General features: G+C 46.2%; 1 protein-coding gene across 3 annotated transcripts; it reads right to left on the bottom strand.

Moving 5' to 3' along the window:
• Positions 1-35: 35 nt before the first annotated feature.
• Positions 36-18,363, bottom strand: LOC118086235 (E3 SUMO-protein ligase ZBED1-like). 3 transcript variants are annotated; one of them, XM_060275532.2, is made up of 3 exons: positions 18,245-18,363; positions 7,485-7,641; positions 36-7,147 (listed from the first exon to the last, which is right to left on the bottom strand). In XM_060275532.2, exons 2-3 carry the CDS (start codon positions 7,633-7,635, stop codon positions 5,097-5,099), a joined length of 2,202 nt encoding a protein of 733 aa, XP_060131515.2. In that variant the 5' UTR covers positions 7,636-7,641; positions 18,245-18,363; the 3' UTR covers positions 36-5,096. The 3 variants fall into 3 exon arrangements, with proteins under 3 accessions (XP_060131515.2, XP_088528895.1, XP_088528894.1); XM_088672769.1 differs by lacking the exon at positions 18,245-18,363 and adding an exon at positions 13,679-13,788; XM_088672768.1 differs by lacking the exon at positions 18,245-18,363 and adding an exon at positions 7,757-7,887.

Raw genomic sequence — 18,363 nt, 5'->3', positions numbered from 1 at the left:
ATATATATATCAGCAGAGCCCATGAATAACAAAACTATTTTTTTAAATTTTTATTTTGTCCATTCAAAATGCTCATCTTTCCAGTTAGTCCCAGTGTTACCCTTATAAAGTACCGCACCTTGAAGCAGGTTATTGCACCATTATTTTGCATAAGCAGCACAGCGATGAAAAGAAAAATCACAAACACAAACTTGTTTAACTTGGCAGTGGTGTCAGTGGCGGATTTCATTATTTAAGATTGCGAAGGCGGTGAAGGAAAGCGAGTTTTCGGCCTCACTAGTGAATAGTGCGATCCAGGTTCTTGGAAAGCTACTGGGATTTACGGGACTTGCCCATTTCATTCCATATCAGAAAGAACTGCAGCTGGCTGCAGCCAGCAAAAGTGCACACACATAGACTGTTGAATGAAATGATGAAGAAAATAATTTGAAAGTAAAAGAAAATGAAAATGGCACTGAAGTGCAGAAGACTCTGTTGAATATGGTCAGATATGAACTCAAGCTGTGGACCCTAAACTGTGTTTTATATCATTGCCTTTTATTTTGTTCTGTGTATATTGCAATTTTTGTTGTTGCTGTGGCCGACAGCTGACACAAATAAAGTTTTTCATTCATAAACTCAAGCTGTCCCTCCGACTCTGAAACCAACTCTGTAAAAGCTTCAGGTCACAAGGTAGCTATGGATTGTGAGAACCCAATTTAAGTCCCAAGAAAGGAATCTGTGACCGGGATGTAGGACTGCACAATTGCCTTGAGGAAATGTTTATAGATCAGATCCTCACCCAGGCAAGAAAAAACACTACTCAAGAGAGGCCACTTGTTCTCTTGAAGGTGCTGGCTCCAAGCCATTTATTTATCCGTTCCTGAAGAAACTTTAAAAAATCATGGATGTTGCGAGAGGATCTACCCCAGATTGCGAATGCCAGGACATGGTCATGCTGTATACACAATTGGTTCACCTTTTGGAAGCCAGCAAGGCATAAAGAACCTGCCCACCCAAACAGGTTGCTTATAGTTTATCCATCCTTCAGTTAAAGAGTTTGTCTTTAAAAAGAAAAAGTGCTTTAAAGAAAAAGAGACCGAAAAAATTAATAATAATTATAAATTTATTACCCACCTTTTACTCTATTAACAGGCATCCCCCAAGCTGTGGCCCTCCAGATGTTTTGGACTACAATTCCCATCATCCCTGACCACTGGGCCCTCTTAGCTAGGGACCATGGCAGTTGTAGGCCAAAACATCTGGAGGGCCGCAGTTTGGGGATGCCTACTCTATAGTCCCAGGGTAGATTACAGCATTAAAAACAGTATTTAAAAACAAGTTGCTAAAACAGCTGCAGCAAGATAACCAGACACTATGTGCTGTACAGAGCTTTGCATTACGCTATCCTATATACCGACAGTGTTACAAGTTGCTACAAGTTGGAAGAATTGAAAGTGAAGGAGTACTATTGGCACAGAAATGGAAACAAGAATTACCAACGATAGAAGAATGGCAGATGAAGTTAATGGACTACGCAGAATTGGGACCAGAAGTTCTTGAAGGATTGGACTAAATTTGAGAAATATTTGAAAGACAATTGTAAACAACAAATTACGCTTGTAGGTTTGCAAAAAGTTTTGTGAGGAGAACGATATGAAATATTTACAGGAAAAAGTTAAGATAGTAAAAAAATGGTTATTGTTTTTAAAAAGTAATAGTGAATTACGGAATACAAGAAGATGTTAGGAAAATTGGAAAGTCCAAATTGATGGAAGTCCAAAAAATATTGTATAAGATATGAATTTTAAAGGATGTACAAAATTTATGCAAAAAATTGATAATTTTTTTTAGAAAGGAAGGAAGTGAAGGAGGAAAGACTGGAAGAGTATTTGCGAAAATGAGATGGTGTAATAAACTCGACATACACCAGATGGGATGTTGGTAAATGGTAGACTGAGTGATGATGATGAATGTCTATGCCTTTGAAAGGAGTTCATTGAGGAATCTCCAATTCTCCAGTCAAGAAAGACCTTAACTGCCAGCAAGGATGATTTTGGCAAAAGAGCTGCCACTTTTGCAGGACAGACTGAAATGGCCACAAAAGAAACAGGAGCAGCTTACAAGGATGACAGGCAAACCTCTGAAGCCATGTTGTTGTTGTTTAGTCGTGTCCGACTCTTCATGACCCCATGAGAAGAGAAGAATCCTTGGAAAAGACCCTGATGTTGGGAAAGATTGAGGGCACTAGGAGAAGGGGACGACAGAGGATGAGATGGTTGGACAGTGTTCTCAAAGCTACAAACATGAGTTTGACCAAACTGCGGGAGGCAGTGCAAGACAGGAGTGCCTGGCGTGCTATGGTCCAGGGGGGTCACAAAGAGTCTGAAGCCATAAAGATGAACAAATAAGAGTTACAGAACCTGGAAGAGCTGAAGGAGGAAAAGTCAAAATTTTGCAAGTCAGAAGAGCTTGCTAATTGCTGAGGAAACCTCATTAGTCATTGAACCAATGAAAGATGAAAGATGTTTGGGGGTGGGGGGGAGAGAAGCGTTTTTATGATAGGGCTCAAAATTGGAAGCCACCTAGGAGCGTTTCGTTGAACTGGAGTTGCTCCCCAGCTGTGTAACTCCCTCTCCTTAGGGACACTGAAGGCCTTGACACTTACGGAATTTCACTGCAGCATAAAGACGTTCCTGTTTTTCCAAGCCTCTGGCGGCTATGTCAATAATATCTTCAGCTTCTGTATTTTTGTGTCGATTATAATGGTTTTATTGTTCACGCTCCTACCCTCAGTCACCCTCGGTGGGAGATTGCTACTCCAGAACTGGCAAGTACTTCTCACAGGTTCATGCTCATGTATGCTACATCTTGAGTCGAGGGGCACACTTTCTTTTTAACCCGTTGCTGTTCTTCCTTGACGCTTCCAGGATGCTGCAGAGGTTGGGTTACGAACACAGACCCCAGCCAGAGGGTGTTTTCCCCATGTGAAAATGCTAGCTTGTGTGGCTACTTGCAAAACGCGACCTGCGAGCAGAACTCCGAGTCTCGCATCTCACTTAAAATCGGCGAATGCGTTTTTAAAAAGGAATCCGACTCCGCGATATCCACTCTCTCTTGCCGTTGCTAATCGACTCAAAAGAAAGCGGCCTCAAGGAAAAGCATTTAAACATTTAGTGCAACTGATCAACGACATCAAAGGTTTCCTTCCGAAGGAGAAAGGCTCAGTCTTCAGTTACGTGCAGCAGGGGTCACTTCGAAAATAGCCTTAGAGAGATATACCTACAGTGCTGTCTGCTTTGTTATAAAAGGGCACTACAGTGCAAGTTCTTTTCAAGGCATACTTCGTCATTCTTAACCCTCGCCCTAGTCCTTTCCGTTCCCTACCCTTGCAATGGTCCAAATTCAGGTGCAGCTTTGAAGCATTATCTGAAAAACAAAACATTGCTAGCAGTTCAGCCTAGGGGGTTCATCCACACTTTTGTTCGCCTTGCCACTTTCCTCCAGGAAAACCTTTAGTTTGCTGCTAAACTGGAACAATTGGGCTTTCCGTTGGGCAAAATATTCCCAGAATGCAGAGGATTGGCCCCTTCCAACTCTACGATTCCATGTCATTTGTTCCAAATCAGGGCTGCAGAGCAGATTTTCCAGGAGAAAGCAGCGGGGCAAAGGCAAAACCACCTGGACCCACGCCTAGTAAGCACGAGACAAGCGGGAGTGTGGACGAGCCTTAAGAGGTTCATCTCACCTTCAGATCAAGGGGTCACTTTGTGTGAATATCACAAGGTTTTGACCTGCCCAGAGAGGGCTGGCTTTACGAGTATCTGAAAGGATTTCCTGGAAGGGCCTACATAACAAACGCACCACCCACTCACAGACTAAGTTGCATGTTCCCCTCTGCAGGTGGAAACATGCGCATTTTGAGCCTCTGGAATCCCATCACCACCGATTAGTACAAGGCAAGGGAACTGGGAAAGTCTGTAGGACAGGATTAGCGCTCACCCTCAAGGTACAGCTATACTGCACAGACGTCTTCGTTCTGGGTGGAAGTGTAGGCTTCCTGCAGCCGACTTGGTCCTGGCGTCTTGATGCGGAAGGGTTGTTATGGGGAGTTGCCACAGCCCAGCATTATTTCGTTTTTAAAAACAGAAGCACCTAGTTTACTCTGAGGGTGAAGAGGTGTGAGTGGTGGCCGCCTCCTGCATTACGTGGGGACAAGCACATGGTAAACCGATGTGCAGAAAGAGCCACAACTTTCTCCTAAGGCAGGGTGTGGCTCACCTGCAGACCTCCAAATGTTGAGCTCCAGCTCCCATCAAGTCCTAGCTGGCAAGGCCAATGGAAATTGCATCCCAACAACATCTGGCAGGTGGTAGGTTAGCCACCTGTTTTACAGGATTCCAGCACAGGGAAAGGGGTGATGGAGGCTCAAAACACCTATGTCTCCCTCAATGGAAGGGCCTCATAGGAACCTTAAGGGCAAATGAAAATGAAGACACACACTACAGCATTATAATGCACTAAACTAAGTGAGCCCCACGAGCTCTGGAGCGATTTCTACATTCTCTCCCTATTTACCTTCTTTTCCAGGATAAGATAGGTAAATGGTTAGGTTGATTACAGACCTCCAGGCTAGGGTTGGCCTTCCAGAAACACACCTGTATCTTTTGAGATTATTGTTGGATATGGCCCTTCTATGGTCTGTTTACTGCTCCAAGCCAGCACACCCTTTCAAGAAAAAACACTACTCTTGAGTTGTGGGCTGGGATACCACTACAGTGAAGAACAGGCACACCCAAACTGTGGCCCTCCAGATGTTTTGGCCGACAACTCCCATGATCCCTAGCTAACAGGACCAGTGATCAGGGAAGGTGGGAATTGTAGTCCAAAACATCTGGAGGGCCAAAGTTTGGGGATGCCTGGTGAAGAACAAGGGTGAGTTTAGACAGCAGGCAAACTTTCATCTTTAAATTAAGCAGGCAAGATCAGACCCAGACCTGTGCCTCCTCTAAAGTAAGCTGAGGGCCAAGGTGTCCCCCTTTCAAGACTTTGCATCCCTCCTCATCTCCCAGTGTAGTGGCCACACCATAATACACTGGTCTCGCCACACCTGACTTTCAGTACTGGTTGTGAACTGCCTTACTCAGATTCTCATTGCCATTTCTCATCGATTCTAAAAAATCGAAATTCTGATGCAAGAAGAGGATTTGGTCCAGGTTCTCAGGAGCAAGCACACCTCTCCGGTGCTCCAGAGCGCTTTCGCTGGCAGCAAAGGCCTGTTCCGGTGGCACGACCGTCGCTGGGATGGCCAGGTATTGCCGGGCTAACCTGGCTACGGAGGGGAAGCGGTGTTCATTGTTCTTCCACCAGTCCAAGGGGTTTGTGCTGCGCTTGCAGAGAGGCTCCACAATGTAGTTCTCCAGCTGCTGATGGATCTCAGGCATACTCTCCGTGGGGTCCTTCCCCAAAAGGATGTCGTACATACTCTGAGACTGCCCGCTCGGGCCTCTCTCCTTATGGGCAGAGATCTGGCAGGCCGTTTCGCCAACCTCTGCTTTGTAGTCAGCGTTCGGCACCCAGAACTGGTTGGACAGCGGGGACTGGTGGTTGAAGAACTGGGAGAGCATGCTCTTGATCTTTTTGTGCAGCTCGCTCCTCAGGCTGGGACTCAGGAACCTCATTTCCTTGAAACGTGGGTCCAGGAATGATGCCACCACTGCTGGGCTCTCCAGCAACTTCTCGTCATCCAAGATGCCCCAGCGCTGGGTGAGCTCCGACCTGATGTTGCTCACCACGGTCTTGATGACGCCGCTTGCTTCTTCCGATTGCTGCCCAATGGCTGTGACAATGCCGTGGATGCACGGCATCAAGGAGGAGATGGAGAAGTTCTGCTCCTCCCGCAAGAAGGACGTGGCTATCTTGAGCGTTCTCATGACGGGCACCAGGTCCTGCAAGAGCTTCCACTGGTGGTCAGCCAAGTTCTGGACCACCGTCGTTCCCTTGGGGTGCTCCTCCAGCACGGACATGATAGCCCACTTGAGGTCCAGCAAGCACTCGCACATCTCAATGGTGGTTATCCACCGAGCCCCAGTGTCCATCACCAACTTCAGCTTCGTCTTGTTGATGGCTTCCAGCTTGCTGTTGAGTGAGCAGGTGGCCTTCGCGTCCTGCTGGAAGTAGCAGACGATGCTGCGCGCAGCGCTCAGGGCCTCTTGCACCTGCTCCACTTCGAGACCCGCCTTGACGCACAGGTGCAGCAGGTGGGCAGCACAGCACAGGCTGGTCCAGCCGTAGATGCACTTGAGTTGCGAGGAGTTGGCCCCCAAATCCTGCAGGCTGTCGTGCATCACGCAGAAGACAGACTTGTTGGACAGCCCGAAGTCCGTCAGGACTGAGTACAGCCGGTCTCCCAAGTTACTCTCTCCTTTGTCCTCGTGCACCTGCTGGGTCTCCAAGATGCACCTCGCCCGCCTCCACTCCCCATCGATAAAGTTAGTCATGATGGTCAAGTAGGTCTGGTTGGGCTGGGACAGCCAGAACTCAGCACAGATCACAATCGACTGGGCCGTTTGCAGGTAGTGTTCTAGGTGTTGCTTGACCACATTGTACCGGTGCCACAACATGCTAGAGAGCTGCATCGGGGACGGGAGAATAAAGCTAGGTTCTAGGTAGCCAATCAGAAGGCCAAAGCCTTTGTCCTTCACCACCGAGAGAGGGTGCAGGTCCCGGAAGATCATTTCCAGCACTAGCTCCAGAATCACGTCCGTCCTGGGTTCTGCGCAGGAGACGGCGTGGTACTGGTTGCTGTTTTCGGGCGTCAGCTGCCGGGCCCTTTTTATCGCCGTCTCCTGGGCCACGTAGTCGGGGTCGGACACCTGGTCGTCCTTCAGCTGAGAAAGCAGGGTGTCGCGGATGCTGTGCTTCCTCACGAGGTGCTCCCTCATGGTTGTGGTGCTGTTGTGGAAGGAGAGCTGCTTCTTGCAGACGTTGCACTCCACATAGGCATCCCCCAGCTTTGTGTAGTAGTTCCACACCTTGGATTTGCGGCGGTCGACGTAGAGGGAGGCGCTCGTCCCGTCGTGGCCACTGCCTTTCTCGCGCCTCCGCCTGGTGCATGGACCCAGGCTGGCTGGCATCGCGCAGGTATTGAAGACCATGGATATTTCCTCTATGGGAATAAGAGGAGAGAGGTCAGGAACCTTTTGCCCAACACAGGGCTCGAACCCACAACCCTGAGATTACGAGTCTCATGCTCTACTGACTGAGCTATCCCGGCTTTAATATTGTAAATTGTAACAATGCAATGTTCAGTTTAAATGAGGTTAGTTGATTTTTAGCCTCGTTAGGCCAATATGGATAGTTTTTTGGTATTTATTGCTATGATTCTATTTAAAAGGAGGGGGGGTTCTTCATACCTCTGGGCACAATTTTGTGGGGAAAGTGGCATATAAATAAACAGATAAAAATGATCGCAACGGAGGATGCGAGGAAGGGAACTTCCATACCTTGTACTGTCTGAGGGTAGGATGGTGCAAGGATAGGGAGTGTTTGCACTTCTATGATCTCCTCCTTGGGTTGGGCATCCCCTTCGCTATCCTCTAGCTTGACGCATTTCTGCAAGAATTCGCTGACCCTTTTGGAGCTCACATCTTCCATTTCGGTCTTGTGGGGAATCGAAGAGGAGGGGAGAGAAACAGAGCGAGAATCACTGGGAGAAAAAGCAGAGCAAGAGTGTAGATCCACACACGCAAAAGCAGCTTCTGCATGGGTAATTTACCTTCACTTTGACACCTACTTCCATTGGAACCGCTTCCTCGCAGGAAACTTAAGTCTTTGCAAGTCTTTGCCTTCAGGTGACAAATAAGGAGTCAAGAGCAAGGCAGTGCACATCTTAGCTTACATCAGTTCTAGAAAGGTTCTGCGTGAAATCCAATCTAGATTTTTTAAAAAAATCTATGAATTGCATACCTATATATAAGCTTCACAGGCGTGTCAAATAAAATATTGTGGGGGCCCAGGTAAGCCCTGCCCTGCATTATCGATCACATGATGCATTGCACAAGCACAATTTGAATGGGAATGCCCATCAACTTTGTGGGGAACCAGCCCCCTCAAATATTTTATTGTAGGGCTGAAGCCCCCACAGCCCCCAGGGGCTGGCTCCTCTGTATAAGCAGATGAAGAAGCAAAACCAAAAGCAAGCTGGCTAAAGGAGTTTCTCAGCAGCCCAGAGCCTATGCAGAATATTAAAAGATTTAATGGATAGCTATGGCAAGGGCCATAGCTCAGTGGCAGAACACATGCTTGGCATGCAGAATGTCCCACGCTCAGTCCCTGGCAGCATCTCCAGGTAGGGCTGGGAGAGACCCCCTGCCTGAAACCTTGGAAAGCCACTGCCAATCACATGAAACAATACTGAGCCAGCTGTCTGACGCTGTGCAAGGCAACTTCCTGTGCTCCTAATGCGACAACATGGCTTGTGGAGAGACATTTATGCCACAAAGCACCCAGGATATTGCATAGCTGGAGCTCAGAGGTGGAGGATATGCTTTGTCTCCAAAAGGCGCCAGGTTTAGTCCCTGGTTGTTGGCACCTGTCTTTCTCGAGAGGGAATGGAGTGCGCCTCCGGGGGTGAAATCAAACCGCGAAAGTGAACTCCCCGGGGTGCAAGTCTAGTCAGTGTAGATGGAGGTCCTGGGCTGCCCAGACAACAAGACCCCTCTTCTCAGCCTGGCTGATGTGGTCCAAAGGAAAGCAGAGCAAGACATTTGGCTCCAGCTTGGTTGCAGGAGTTGCCGGAAGGAGGTATACAAGGCGCCACCCAACCATCTTAGCAACTCCGCATTGGTGTAGGGTTTACTCCTTTAGCCTTTTATTCTCCCAAAGGTATCCCAGAAGGCAGCAGAGGTTGAGGATCAGAGTTTCCCTTCTCCTCGATGGGCTACCTTGCCAGGTGGACGAGCCCCACCTGCCCCTCGCTTCCCTTTGCAGCACGTGCAGAAACCGCCTTCTTGACCATTGGACCCCCTCTTGGCCTTGTCTGCTCAATCTGCCAGAGCCTCTCTTTGCATGCAGGGGAAGTCCCTAACTCACTGAGAGTTTGAGACCCATCAAATACCCTCACCTGGTTCAGCCGGCCAGTCAAAGCTGTTCCCAGGATGTGGCTGTTGCTGTATGCCGGCAGCTTCTAGGAGCCCCAGTTGAGAGCTGAGTGCAGGGTGGGGAGCAAAGGTGGACGAACTGCCCCAGTAGGAGCATGACGTGTCCCCCAGTAGAGGTACTATCCCTCCCCTAACACCTCATATACCCCAGCCCCTGGTACTGCCAGGTAAGCCTGGAAAAGATCACTGTATGAAGCAATTGTTAGATAAATTGTTGATAAATTCATAGATAAAGTGTTGACCAACACTTGGGAGTCAACACTTGGAGTTCCAGTTAGTATCTTATCTATGAATGCAATATCCTCATTCATCTAATTGAAAACATCTTGGAACCTTTTCATATGCCATATGGATGCCCTATATGAGCTGTATTTAAGACTTTTTGGACTGATATTTGGACTGAATCTTGTCATACGTTTTTCTATGATGTTTGAATGTTACATGTTCTTGTGTGTATGATTTTGTCATTTGCTGTTATACATCGATAAATTGGTGACTGAGAATATCGGCCGGTTACGCTGTTGTATTTCTGTTCTCACAAGGAGCAGAGTGACTAGAATTTATTGGAGGGGGTGAGAGTCCCTGAAGGTCACCTGTCCCATGACATACTCCTATATAAACTGGAGGTGTTTTACAGAAACATTCACTAGATATTAGTGGTGCAGGAAATCATATAAATGCCATCTGCCCACTATTTTTTTTTACTTGCCTTGCAAGCATCTTTCAGCAGCTTATGACTCAGCTAAACAGCATGTCATCCTGAAGTGCTTGGCTGGTCTTAAAGGAAGCATAGTTCCCATGTCTTTCAAATGTCCCAGATTTTATTGCTCTGCTTTCCTTCAGACCACATCAGCGAGGCCTAGAAAGGGATCCTGTTATCTGGGCAGCCCAGGACCTCCACACACACTGCCCAGGCTTGCGCCCCAGGGAGGTCACTTCGCTGCTGCTAACACAGTGGTTTGACTTCACCCCCAGAGGTGCACTCCATTGCCTCTTGAGGCAGACGAATGTCAACAACAGTGCTTGAATCCCAAAGTACCATTTGGTGAAGGGATGGATTCACTTAGGGGGTTGGTACCTTGGATGCTGCCCACCCAGGTCGCAGCCCCAGGCACACAATTTTGAGCAGCACAAACCATGCCCCCCAGGCAAGTGCTGGTTTCTGCGGGAAGCCTTGTCCAGCCAGGTTCCATCTCTGCCTCCCTGTCCTTCCCTGTTTGCCTCTGGAGGTCCCGGGCCCTGAAGCCCAGCCTGGACTTGCTGCCGTGTCCCCAGCCTCCTCACTTAATGACCACCTGGCTGGTAGTGGGATTTGCAGAGCAGCCTTGCTCGGCTCTTGTGGGCGATCACTCCAACAGCATCAGAGGTGAGGACTGTGGTGGCGCTGCAGGCTCCGTTCACCCTCTGTACCTTGCCTGGCGTGTGCGCCCCGGGCACCGGCAAACCATGCTACGCCACTGCCCTGAGCCAGTCTCTGTGTAAGGAAGCGTGTCATTATCAAACACCCACATCATGCAATTAAAACAACTCTTATGCCACTTTAACAGTCCTGGCTCTGCCCCCCTGCCCAGGTATCCTTTGTTAAGGGTTCTGGGAATTGTAGTTGAGCAGTCAAACAACTCTTAGTGCCCTTAACAAACCAAGGTTCCCAGGATTCTCTGGAGGAAGAGACCATCCAGACTGTTCAATGGGTACAAGAGCACTTTGAAAATACAGGTGAAACTCGGAAAATTAGAATATCGTCGAAAAGTGCATTTATTTCAGTAATGCAACTTAAAAGGTGAAACCAATATATGAGATAGATGCATGACATGCAAAGCAAGATATGTCAAGCCTTTATTTGTTGTAATTGTAATTACCTTTATGGCTACGTCTTATTTTCGGAGAAACAGGGTACAGTATTTGTCGTTAGGCGGGTCAATTATAAATGGAATGTAATTAATGAAATGTAATAGCGATGTTTATTTTTGTATTATTGTAGCTATTTGTTTTATTACTGTGGAATTTCCAAAAGAAAGCATTTGTAAAAATTAAAATAAAAATAAAAAATAAAAAGTTGCATTACTGAAATAAATGCACTTTTCGACGATATTCTAATTTTCCGAGTTTCACCTGTATATGGTCTGGATATTACCAAAGATAATTACGTTTGCATTATATTGTTTTTGCATGGTACCCAGCAGAAGAGCCATTCTCCAGCACCCTTGCCTTTGCATTTTCAAATGGATTAGAAACCAACTCATTTTGGGGGATGAGGGTAGAATGGCAAATAAATTAAGGATGTGATTCTAGACACACTTAGCTAGGCTGCAAGCCTGATTAAACACCCTGGGCTTTTGAAGAAAAATGCATAGGAGGGTTTGCTCTGTGTACATCTAAAACCTTAACTGTAGACCTTCTCCCTGCCCATGAGATTTCATGCAATGTCTGTCTCTTGCAATGTAAGCTCCTATTTTGACCCTGGATGAGCTGCTGCGCTTCACTAACTGAAAAGGAAGGTCATTTCCACAATATGTGCACAGAACAGCAGATCCAGAGGCCCTATGGGAGACCAGATGCAAACAGAGAGATTCAGCACATGTCCAAGGCTCCCTTTACCAGAAAGCATTCTGGCTTGACTGATGGACAGCTACAGCTGCTGCCAACATTGCAATGAGTCTGCACTGGCCGGAGGCTGTGCCTGTGCATTGTTGCACCTGCAGGGTTTTAGAACTGCGGAGTTGGAAGGGACCCGGAGGGTCATCCAGTCCAACCCCCTGCAAGCAGGAATAAGCAGCTGTTCCATACGGGAATCGAGCTTGCAACCTTGGCGATATTAGCACTATGCTCTAGCCAACTGAGCTATCATCCTGCAGGACGAAGCTGGTACCCATTTTACCTGGCCTACCTATCTGGTTGCTTCTGAGTAACAAGATCTTCCTATTACTAAACAAGGTCTGCCAATGAAGCACGGATGTTTTTGCAGATAACCTGAATGACATTTAGTTCTTGGTTTAACCAATGAATACATGTTCATATTGCAAGGTGTTTGTTTAGAATCCTGGAACGAAGGAGACTCTTGCCACCCCCTAGGTACAGAAGAAGGTAATTCTGCCTATACCCACTATTCACGAAATCGAGCCTTCTGCCGATGCTCAGATCCTCTTAATCTTTGCAACTTTAACCAGCTGAGAGAACAGGAACTAGCAGTATTATGTGGTACTTGTTTTGGAAGCCAGGCAGTATTCCTGATTAAACACACCAGCTTTTAAATCCAGGTGAAGCTGGAGGTGGGGGGGAGTGTGCATTTCCCCTTTTGCAAAATCAGCAGCTCCATCCCCTTTTTTGCAAAATCAGCAGCTCCAAACACCCTTTTGCAACAAGGAGGCGGTGTGGCTTGAAATATTGATTTTTATTTGTCTCAGTACTCCACATTCCGTTCTCATTAAAAAGCAACACATACTGAAAGGCTGTTTCACACCCTTAGTGACATTTATAATTAAACTGACATAGCCGCTTTCCCCCTTTAAATGAATTTGAAGATTTAACCCATTAAATCACACAGCTTAAAGCTTGCAGCCTTAGATTTAATATTTAATAGGTCTGCATGAAATGTAACAGGCAGTTCCCATCATCTACCTTAGATATACCAAGGACAGGAGCTCTCCCCCTCCGCAATTGAAGAAGAGTTTAGATTTGATATCCCGCTTTATCACTACCGAAGGAGTCTCAAAGCGCTAACATTCTCCTTTCCCTTCCTCCCCCACAACAAACACTCTGTGAGGTGAGTGGGGCTGAGAGACTTCAGAGAAGTGTGACTAGCCCAAGGTCACCCAGCAGCTGCATGTGGAGGAGCGGAGACGCAAACCCGGTTCCGCAGATCACGAGTCTACGCTCTTAACCACCACACCACACTGGCTCCCACACGATTTAAATCCAGACACATCGGAGCCCCCAAGGCAGCCACGCGAGAAGAAAATCATAAATACACACAAATGCTGTAGCTTAAAACTCGGGAGCTCACGATTCATCCATTCCGTTTCTTGATCTCTACACAACTGCATCAAATATTTCAATTGGCTAAATTTTCCAAGCAAGACATCCAGAAGACCAAGCGCCCGCGCCCCACCCCACCCCCACGTAAAATACTGTAACACGCTTAAGGTGGGTGGGAAGCAAAGAGGCGCAATGCGTGCTACTCCTGGAAATGAAATGCTTTTTAAGCTCCGTCCGTGTTACAACCCAGCCCAGCCACCCAGACAGACACCCATTGCGCAGGAGAACCGATGGGACCGGGAAGGGCGCGTTCCTCTTTTGGCAGGTGGATTTCTCCCCTTTAGAACCGCTTCCTCCTTTCCCTTTAAAACCCCACATTAAAGAGCAAGCACGTCTGCTTTGAGCGCACAGGTGGAAGGAAAGTTTTTTAGAAGCTGAAGGCAGAAAGGAAAGGAGGAAAAGAGCGAGGAGGCACGCAATGAATTTCCACTCTTCTCTGCATGCATGCATGCATGCATGCACGCGTGGGTGTAGAGATGTATGGAGAAGCGTACTGTACTTACCCCTTTGTTACCATGAGCATAGCGCAGCTTCGGCTGTTTGCAGCCTCACCGCTCCTGGTGCAGCAAAATGGGATTACAGCCTAACCTTTCATCTGGAAGCGATCCCTTTAGGGCTCATCTGAAAAGTTCACAGCGGGGCGAAAAGCGTCCCTAGTCGGTGCAACCTTATTCCCAAAAGGCAAAAGGGCGCACCACCACCGACGCCTTTCAAAATGTTGCATTTTTAGGAAGTCTGTAACCAGGAAAAAAATACCACATGACAAATTTATTCAGGGAATTGGACAGAAGCACGTGATTGGCTCCCAGTACGTTTCCGAGCACAATTCAAAGTGTTGGCGCTGACCTTTAAAGCCCGAAACGGCCTCGGTCCAGTTTACCTGAAGGAGAGTCTCCACCCCCATCGTTCTGCCCGGACACTGAGGTCTAGTACCGAGGGCCTTCTGGCGGTTCCCTCGTTGCAAGAAGCCAAGTTGCAGGGAACCAGGCAGAGGGCCTTCTCGGTAGTGGCGCCGCTGCCTGCCCTGTGGAATGCCCTCCCATCAGATGTCAAAGAGAAAAACAGCTACCAGATTTTTAGAAAACATCTGAAGGCAGCGCTGTTTGGGGATGCTTTTAATGTTTAATCGATTATTATTATTATTTTGTTGGAAGCCACCCAGAGTGGCTGGGGTATAAATTATTATTATTACACCTGTTTTATTATTATTAATAGAGTACCTAACATTTGCTCTGTACTGCAGAGAGGCTAAAGGACAATGCAGCCATTGTCCGCAACCTCACTAAAGGAATCGGGGATGGGGAGGGAAGAGGAAAGCAAGCAAGACTTCAGGTGTCAATTCTTTAAGTTGCAAAAATTCAGTACTATTGTTGGAGAAAGTTAAAAGGAGTTCCTAGATGGAAGGTGTCTCTCACAGAAACCCCAAAGAAAAGGATGCAGGCTCAAAGTGAAAAAATAGGCCTTTATCAAAATACAAATGCACATAGGGGCAGCCTCAAAAGTTAGCAGATGGCTGTGGAGAACCATATCTAATGCAAAGCTTCGTATACATTCCCAGATGACACATGTGATTTCTATTGATCACTCAAAGCATCGCAGCAATCTTAGTTGTTGCAACCCAAACTAAACCAATCAAAATCATTTAGCTCAGTCCTCGTAATAACATCATGTGATTACATATACGGTACTCATTTTCCAGTATCTTCCTTTCTTAAGGGTTTGAAATTATTTATTCATTTAATATCTCTCAACATCCTCTTTCAGAAGACATCTGAAGGCACCCCTGTTTAGAGAAGCTTTTAATGTTTAACAGACCACTGTATTTTAATATTTTGTTGAAAGCTGCCCAGAGTGGCTGGGGAAACCCAGCCAGATGGGCAGGGTATAAATTATTATTATTATTAATAATAATATCATCATCTTTCATTCGTCTACAAAACAATTAAAGATTAAGCAAAATTGCCACACCTAGCCAATTCTCTTTTCATGTATACAGTACAGTGGTCACCGAGAATTCTGACTATATTCTTGCTATATACAATATCTAAAACTTGTTTTGTACTAAAAAGGTAGGCCAGCACAGGCCTTTTCACCTAGGCCGTAGGCTCAGAGGGAAACGGAATCATCGAAATGATGCAGTTTTATGAAATTGCTATTTTTGCCACCAGTATCAACTCACCTGAGCCTCTTGCTAAGTACACAGTACACACAAACCTGCAGCCCTTAGTCTTCTGGCTGATGGGATGAGAACCTAGGGGAAACTAGAAATTCTACTTTTTGGTGGGGGCAGGCTGCTATATGCAACTGCTCCTTTTCTGGCCAATGGATGGGGCTGGAATACTGGAACCATCAAGGATAAGCCATCACACCTGCCTTGCCACACATCCCTGCCTGGGGTCTTATAGGTGCTTAATTAGCTGCTTAATTATTATTGGGTTTCTTTCTCTTTTTAAAAAAGCCAATGTTTGTTGATTTATTATTATTTATTAAATTTCTATAGCATCCCTTCATCCAAGGATCACGGGGTGGTTTTATACTGTAAACACAAAAATATATGCCATAGAAAGAAACAAAAAACATTAATATTCCCACACAGTATTGTTATCATTATTTTAATTATGTTTATTATCATAAACATATGTACAAACACATAACAATACAGACAATAATGGAGCATACAGACAATATACGTGGAGCATATTCAGTATGTGTATATATATATAAAATTACAGAGATGCAGTTACATATAAAATGATTGTAAATATCAGTGGCTCTTTGTAACACACGTTTTTAAATCCAAGTTGCGAACTGTCTTGGATTCTGCACTGGGAGAAAGGAAGGCTATAAAATAAATAAATAAATTCACAAAGGTGAAGGTAAAACCAGCGCAGTGAGAATTGATTACTTAATTTCTATACCTCTTAGCACAGGAATAGGCAAAGTTGGCCCTCCAGATGTTTTGAGACTACAATTCCCATCATCCCTGACCACTGGTCCTGTTAGCTAGGGATGATGGGAGTTGTAGTCCCAAAACATCTGGAGGGGCGAGTTTGCCTATGCTTGTCTTAGTGTATTAAAAGTATCTTTAAGCGGTGTGCAACAAACCGAAGCAACAACTGACAATCAAAATGTCACAGAAACTCACGAGTTACATATAAAAATGTTTGTTGTTGTTTAGTCGTGTCTGACTCTTCGTGACCCCATGGACCAGAGCATGCCAGGCACTCCTGTCTTCCACTGCCTCCCGCAGCTTGGTCAAACTCATGTTGGTAGCTTTGAGAACATTGTCCAACCATCTTGTCCTCTGTCGTCCCCTTCTCCTTGTGCCCTCAATCTTTCCCAGCATCAGGGTCTTTTCCAGGGAGTCTTCTCTTCTCATGAGGTGGCCAAAGTATTGGAGCCTCAGCTTCAGGATCTGTCCTTCCAGTGAGCACTCAGGGCTGGTTTCCTCCAGAATGGATAGGTTTGATCTTCTTGCAGTCCATGGGACTCTCAAGAGTCTCCTCCAGCACCATAATTCAAAAGCATCAATCCTTTGGCAATCAGCCTTCTTTATGGTCCAGCTCTCACTTCCAAACATCACTACTGGGAAAACCATAGCTTTAACTATATGGACCTTTGTCGGCAATAAAAATGTTACATTAGCACAAATTACCAATATATAAAAATTTATAGCAATGCCCAGTAGTGATAGAATGCTGAATTTTGGGAGAAGGCGAGACGAAATGGAGAATATGCAGCAATTGTGTGTTTTATGCTCTACCCGTTGTATCATTTTGCATCCACTCCCATGTCTGCAACATACTGTACTATTGCGTGGGCATGCAGAGCAGCTGTTAATTTTTTCAGTTTTTTCTCTAGATTCCCTGGTCACAAATTATATCCTCCTAGACACTGGCTTCCTCTGGCAAGGTTTCCTTGACCTCTGCTTTCTGTTTTCATGCTGTTATGGCGCTAGCAAGGTGCCCGCTGTTCTAGGGCAAGAGTGGCAGCAGCTGAACACTGTCCGTGTGAGTTAAAGGGTACCACATTCTGAGCTCATTTCCAAAGGATCCTTGTTGAGTTGAAGCATTAACAGTGCAATCGTGAACAAGTCCTGCTGAATTCAGTATCTAAGCATTTAAAGTATTTCCATCTACATGTAAGATGGAAGGTTTTCTCTCTCCTCAGGGCTCTTTAGGTCTCCATGGGACACAGAAGCAGGGAACAAAATTCTCTATTTCATGACTAAATAAGAGGGTGGGGGGGGGGAAATGAGGAAAGGCATAATCTAAAAGGGGAAAATGCATATTTTAATTTACAGTACAGTATATGTGTCGGCGCAAAGTTTTTATTTTAGTTTTTTAATTTAGTTTCTGTAAATTAAATGTATCCGTTATCTTTTCCCTGACAAATCCCTATTTTAAGATCCTTTCCGCATACTGCTATAAGAATTCTAAGGTCTCAAACACAGAATAAATATTTTTACATCAATTCTGAGGGTGGGGATTTTTCCACTATCAGGTCCATGCTTTTCTTAGTAGTAATTTAAAGATTCCTTATGTAAAACTTTAAATATTCGGGGCAGCTTCTATTATTTTTAGCAGAAGTAGTAGTATTAAATGTATAATTATTAAGGCTGTTTGCAAAACCAAAACAAACAGCATTTTATACATACAAATCCCCGCTCCGCTAGTTTTCTATTTAACTAAGAATTGTCTTTTAAAAAAAAGGAGTCAATTTTTTAAATAAACCAAACACGTAAATAAAGCTATACCCCCCCTCCTCTGAAGTGGTACAGCCGAGCCATCCTCAACATCCCCCTCCTCCTCTCAACTTAGTGGACTCTACCACCTCCGTTCTCATCGCCTGTAACGCAACGGGCCGGGCGACAAGCAACCTTGCGGCTGCTGTCGTCACATGACTCCGAGTGAGTCAGCATAGCCTTGGCCACGTGATCAAGGGAGGGAGGGCGCGCGGTGGTGCGAGCAAGCAGCTGCGACGCGCGCAGGCGCAATGCGCGTGCGTGCATCGGAGCGTTTACAGGCGTAGCCGAGCTGCTTCAGCTACCAACAACAACATTAGCTCACCTGGTCACGTGGCGGCGGAAGAGAGACGGGGCGACGCCGGCGGTTGGGCCGTGCGCGGTGACGTAGGCGCGCACGCTCTTCTCCCGCCAGCTCCTCCTCCTGCCCGGCGGCGTCTGGTC

The sequence above is a fragment of the Zootoca vivipara genome, chromosome 6 (genome assembly GCF_965207765.1).
Source record: "Zootoca vivipara chromosome 6, rZooViv2.hap1.1, whole genome shotgun sequence".
In the NCBI taxonomy this organism is placed as follows: Eukaryota; Metazoa; Chordata; class Lepidosauria; order Squamata; family Lacertidae; genus Zootoca; species Zootoca vivipara.
Note: the sequence above shows the minus strand (reverse complement) of the source record. Positions and strands in the feature narration are given on the sequence as shown.